Source organism: Squalius cephalus, assembly GCF_949319135.1.
Source record: "Squalius cephalus genome assembly, chromosome: 20".
NCBI lineage: Eukaryota > Metazoa > Chordata > Actinopteri > Cypriniformes > Leuciscidae > Squalius > Squalius cephalus.
The window spans coordinates 25928235-25934922 of NC_137141.1; the positions used below are offsets into that span (position 1 = coordinate 25928235).

General features: G+C 36.4%; 1 protein-coding gene across 1 annotated transcript; it reads left to right on the top strand.

The window, feature by feature from the left end:
* Positions 1 to 3958: 3958 nt before the first annotated feature.
* Positions 3959 to 6230, top strand: pth2 (parathyroid hormone 2). Its single transcript, XM_079854310.1, has 3 exons — positions 3959 to 4273; positions 4824 to 4933; positions 5475 to 6230. Exons 1-3 carry the CDS (start codon positions 4151 to 4153, stop codon positions 5836 to 5838), a joined length of 597 nt encoding a protein of 198 aa, XP_079710436.1. The 5' UTR covers positions 3959 to 4150; the 3' UTR covers positions 5839 to 6230.
* The last annotated feature ends 458 nt before the right edge of the window (positions 6231 to 6688 follow it).

Below are 6688 nucleotides of genomic sequence, written 5' to 3' on the forward strand. Positions count from 1 at the left end.
GATGACAATTTCAGACCCCTCCATGATTTCCAAGTGGGAGAACTTGCAAAATAGCAGGGTGTTCAAATACTTATTTTCCTCACTGTATAAATTAGCAACAAGCTATGAGAGGCTGTGCACTGCAGTGGTTTTCGGTGTTCATAGAAACACAACGCAAAGCTAAGCAACACCAATATTATAAAAGATTTTTTTATATTTTTAACACACTCATTAATATAAATTTCAATTTATGTGTCCCATTGTGCGGTAACAGGTACATGGTTTTCAACTATTTTACAGTCAAATCAGATTATGTAGCTGAATCTGTTGTGTAAGAGTGAATTTAAAGGACTTTACAACTACAGTAACTCATCAAGTTGCTACCCTGAAAATTTAAATGTGATCCAAAACAATTACTGCCCACAAACAGTTTTTTTAAGGAAACCCTCACATATTAGTTAGTGAGAGATTCAACAATAGCAACATTCTTGTTTGTGCATGAACAAAAATAGGAGGGGGTGTATGAATACCTGTCATATTTAAGACGGCACCAAAGATTTAGCTCCAGGGTGACACGTGTGGGAAGGATATTTGCGGTTTTGTCAAACATTGGAATTCTGAGTGGTGGAGCCTCTCTGGAGGCAGATGAGCTCAGCTATGTTTATCGCATATCAATGATATGGGAATGCAGCGGGGTAAAAATGAGACGTTGATGCTGACTGTTATACACATGAGATGATTGCAGAGGTGTATGATGCAAATGTGTGATGTCATGCTGTTCCTCTCTTCCAGATGTGACAGTTTCATTAACGCATCTCTGTAATCTTTGCCTGAATACAGTGTCATTCCAAAAAACCCATGAAACCATTTGATGGTGTACTAAACACAAAAATCTACACTAAAAAATGCACTCATAAATTGCTAGTAAATTTCAGAAACAGTTACAAATAAACAGGTCTGTTTAGATATTGTTTAATGTGATAATTGTGTTTTTAAAAATACATGTTTTTTTTCTTATACCATATAGAAATTCTCAAAATTAACACTAAAACGCAGAGTGACCCGGGACATCATTCACCACCCTCCCCCTCATTCATTTTTTAAACTTAGACATCAACCTTTTTAGTATTCATCAATCCATTCATTATAAACAGTATAACAAGTCAAAATAATAAATAATTACTGTTTTCTCATTCCTTTTTTGTAGAAATAGTATAGGGTCGCTAACGACCCGAGGTGTGTAACAGTGTAAGTATATTTTTTGCTTCTATACTCTTTGCTCATACCCTGCATCCCAATATCCATCCTAAATAGTATGTGAGAATAAGTGTGTCCCAAAGCATTGTATGTTGAAAAGAGTATGTCAAAAGTCCCCGGATGTTCCCTACTATTTCCGGTAGTTTTTTGAAGTGTGGATCCGTGCCCACATCCACATCCCATTGCTTTGGAGGAGGAACTACAGTAAAAAGTGTTAAAAAACTACAAAACATGGCGGATATGCGCGACCGACGGTGGTTTAGATAAAGGGTTGAGTGACTAATCAAAGTTTAATCTGATAAAAAAAAAAAATTATTAACGTTATCAGAATTATAAATATAACAGATGTTATATTTCATCTGCAATTACAATGTGGACTTTTATAAAGATCCGTTTGGGCATTAACTTCCAAATGCGTCATAATTCATTAAAATGAGGAGAGTTCTCCGCATGAAAGACCCGCGACGGCAGATCAACGTGCTACTGCATTTCTCTCTGAGACGGTAGGAAATGAAATGAAATGAAATATGGAGGATTTTAGACTGTGACAAGATGATTGACATGCCAGTTTACTGTGACAGGATGCGACAGAGAGCAACCGTTAAAGACGCAATTGTATGACGTGATGAAATGTCACAAAGCTCGTGTACTCTTTTGCTGCACACTCAAAAGTAGCCCATCTAGTTTTTCTTCACAAAAAGAGTACATACTTTTAGGCCGTAGTATAAATAGGTGAATTGAGAAATGATTAGCAGTATAGCCTATGAATCAATGATGCCACAATATTGCCCAGCTTTGGGTCCTGAAATCACTGAGACTTAAATTCCCAAAGAAATGGGATAACCGTTCACATGTGAGAATGTGTTGGTTTGTGTGTGTGGTTTTTTTATTTTTATAAATCAGCTTTCTTGGATGAATCCTACAAATGTGCCACCCACGATCACATGATCATTAATGGCACATTACTTCCCTGAAATGACCATAACATGTCTGGCTGACTTCCTTTTAATGGGTGCTTAATGAAGGGATTTGCTTGAATAACATCACATTACTGTACATAATAGACAGTATAGACTTTTAAAAAGAACAGTAGACCATATTATTGTCTCAGGGAGGTCAAGGTTTGGCTTGTTAACATGGCTGCTGTTAGCACCTGCTTGTGGATCACTTCGATAATCTGGCAGCCAAAAACATCTTTCTGTGTTGGCTGTAGAATGCTAATGATAGGAATGCTAATGTTATCTTAACCTTGATAATAGGAAAAGCAGGAGCCATTTTTAAAACGTTCCACCCGTCACATTCCCCTCTTGAAAGTACAGAATATTTATTTGTATTCAGATATGTTCAGAACAAGTAGATATTAATGTTTTGGTAGATAGCTACAGTGTATCTTGTGACAACAGTGTTTATTAAAATTAGAGTTTAGAATTTACTTTAACAATAATAAACACTCCAAAAAATCTCTCTTCATTTGTATGAACAGATAGCCTTTAAGTAAAGTTTACTCTGAGATTTTTCACAGTTTGTGCGCATGAAAAATCCAGAGGTTTGTATGAGGATATGAAAGACAAGGAGGTGAGGAATAAGAGAGAAGAGAGAGTGCTTGCTTGTGTAAAAAGAGCTCATGACTCACACTCGCGGTTGACGGTGGATGTTAAAACTTGCAGATCTATGGATTACAACCAACATTGAGGCCAGAGTTTACTAAACGCTTCAGATCATTTCTTCAGCCTCTCGCCGCTGAATCCTCTGACCTCATCTTCCTCACGCCCTGATGCTTTCATTCTTGTCCCTCCACTCATGTCGGACGCGACCGGTCCACGTCGCTGTTGTCGTGCTCTATAATGACTGTCAGGACCTGCTTGTCTGAACCTTGCACTCACAACCGCTGCCCATTATTTTAAATGAGACCTAGCTAAAATCAGCTTCCGTAACAAGCCTCCCTGTGCTGAATGAAAATGAGTGTTTTCTTTCGCCGGATGTCACCTATAAGTTGAATGCGTGTTTTTCCACGGTCTGATGAATGTTTACATTGAATAACAATGAAACATGCAATAATTTTCATTAGAAAAGAAGATGCTCCTTATGTATGAAAAACAGTGTTGTCTGCACATGACTGTTTTAGCAGTTGTCAGATTGTGTTGAGTGTTTCTGAAGCAAAAACCTACCCGTGGTTGCGTAAAATGCGACAAATTGTCTTGTGGGGGATTCAGTGTGTTTGACAAGACCTTTCAAATTTAATGAGAGTGACGTTTTGCTTGGCCTAGAATCCAAACGTGTGCGTGGGCTACATGAGGACAGCAAGCACGTCACTTCAAATTTGGTTCGGGATCCTCATTATCGACCCTTATCTTGTAACTCATGATCCTATAGGTTACGCCCAGTGACAGGTAGGTCACGCGCTTGAGTCAAGGTTATTATATGCCATAGTATGGAAACGCTGGAACAACTAGTTTTGATCATGATCATGTGGCACTTTCCAGATTTATCTTTTTCCTTTTTTGAGACATCATTAAGGTGTTCTGACGTCCAAACAGTTGTCTTTTCTCCTCTGATTCTTTCCTCTATTTTAAGGCTCCATCCAAACAGGACATTCAGGGGTGTGGCCTTCTCTGTTTCAGCTCGGTTTCCTTTTCAACAAGGAGAATGACACATGCCTTTTTATCTTTTCTGTTTCCCCCTACAACTTCTGACAAAAAGAGAGGTATATATAATCCCACACAACCAAATCCTGTATATATTCACACTGACACTTGACAATGCACAATAGAGTTTGGAGGTAGAGCTACAACCAGAGAAGTTGATAAAGCAATACATATAAAGAGGGACCATCGGCAACTTCTCAACAATTAATTACCTACCTAGAGCGTTAGACAGAAATATTGGACAATCACAAACCTCTTTGAGACATTGCATGGAAGATTTGCAAACCAGCTTGGAGTCACACAAGACTGATTGGATTTTTGACTCCACACACTGGAGACAACAAACTTCACCACAGCAACACACAGCCAAGAGGAAGAACTACTCCACAAAGGTACCAAAAACATAAAAATTCATTTGACTATAATTGCAAATCGTAATATTTTCAAGTATACATGAATACATAAATATATAATTTAATGCATGTTAATTTAATAATAATGTATTACTATTTTACTAGATCTATAAAGATTTTGTAACGGAACAGTTTTTTCCTCTAGGTGGAAACTTTTTATCCATTCAGATTTGATCATTTTGAAATATATTGCAAAGCAGAAGATAAGTTAAAACTGTCTTGTATTTAAAAATATAAAAATGCAGCTATTAATATGTACCTTTTTAGTCTGTTCTGAAGTACTGCTGTATAATGTGAGTGAATAAATAATGTATGTAGACATCTGAAATATACTTCTGATTGGCTGATATATGAGTTTAATTTCAAAGTTGCCTCTAGTCAGAACTATCTTCTGGCAATAGTCAGCATCCCTCGTAAATTACATTCAATATCTACATTTTAAATGTAGCGCATGCATATCCTCTCCCTCTCTTATCTGTACAGAAACATTTTTCTAATATTATGTCTTGGTCAACATATTTATCTGTAGATGGTGGCTTTATCCTTGCCTCCTCGTCCTGCCCTGTTGTTCTTAGTCCTCATGAGTGTGACTCTGATGACATCTGCGTTTCCCCAGCCTCAACTTCGACCTCTGCAAAGGTATAACTGTTCCTCAAAAATAGGAGATTTATTATTATCATCACTGTTGTTGTTGTTATTGTTGTTGTTGTTATACCTCAATCTGAACAGCTGTAGCCTTGTATCCCTTAGGTGAAATCTCACCAAATTCTGCATGCATGAAAAGTTTGTTTTGAATATCATTTTAATTAATTATGGGATAAATTAGATGTGTGGTTATTTATAAACTAGTGGTTAAATTAGCTAAATTCAACACATCAAACACACAACTCCATTTAAGCTAAATACTTAAAATTTCACATGGAAGTCTTTCTCCTAACATAGGAAATTTTTTTTTTTGAAAAGTTCTGGTTAACAAACAAACAAACAAACAAAAAAAAAAATTATATATATTCATTTAATGACATTTATAATGTCGGCTACATTTAATAGAGTTCTAGAAATTGCAGCCCTAATTATAGGTGTAAAAAATAGGCTGCTCTGTAACAAAATGATAAATCATGTTTCATGCTTCCTATTGCTCTCTGGACAAATTTCTGACACATCTCTCTCTTCTAAACAGCAACTTGCCTGCTATTGGTCAAGAGGATTCCAAAGGCGAACAGTGGGAAGTGCTGTACCCCTCCATCTCGCTCCGTGATTGGAGCATTCAGATGCTGAGCGCCCCAGATTTTGGAGCAGCTAAGGCTGGGACAGAACAGCTGGTGGGTGATTGGCTTCCGCTCAGCCAGTCACAGATGGAGGAGGAGCTGGTGAAGGGCTGGCTGGGCAACTGGCCTTCACGGGTGGGTCACCAGCAGAAGAGAAACATAGTGGTGGCAGATGACGCTGCATTTAGAGAAAAGAGCAAGCTTTTGACAGCAATGGAAAGACAGAAATGGCTCAATTCCTATATGCAGAAACTCTTAGTAGTTAATTCAAAGTAGTTATTAAGTAATGTAATTGTAAATATATAAAATATTTAGAAAATCTTTGTGTTTTATGTGGGAGAAAAAAGCATTTGATCATCACTACATGAGATAATGTAACCGAGTTAAAGGGTTAGTTCAACCAAAAATGCTCTCATCATATACTCATTTTAATCTAATATATTACAATGCTTCTGCTGCTTTTTTTCCTCAACAAAAAAGTAAATCATACGGGGTTGGAATGACATGATGGTAAGTAAATGATGAGAACTTATTTTTGGGTGATCTATCCATGTTAAAAATCTGAATGTAGATAAAGGTGCTTTCTTTTCTTTCTTTTTAGATGATCTTTGAATAAGGAAAATGCATGATGTGTTTGTTGGTCTGATCTTGATTTGAATAAACACCTGAAAACAATCTGCATGACTGTCTGAGCAATTTTCCTTAATGGGATTCACATAATATAAGCTGCCATAATAGATTTCATATAGGCACTTTGCTTGTTCAGTTTATTAGTTGATTAGTTTCAGTTAATTTATTGTAAAATACCAGCAAACTTTATTTATAAGCTGTCAAATTTACAATCAATTAGTGAATAGATTGATGCAAATCTCACAAAAAACATTTATAAGTATAAATAAGTGTAACGGTTTCTGGTTCATTTAACATAACTGAAAACAGACATAACTGTAAAATGACAAGTTGTTCAGTAAGAGAATCATATTGACCTCAGTAACAGCTTTTTTTGTTAAACATTTTGACCTCAAATTTATTGTTGCATGAATCCAATATCGCAGCTCACATATGTTATTTGATTTGATTGATTAAATGTTATGCGATAAAATGACATATGCTTTCTAATTGCAAC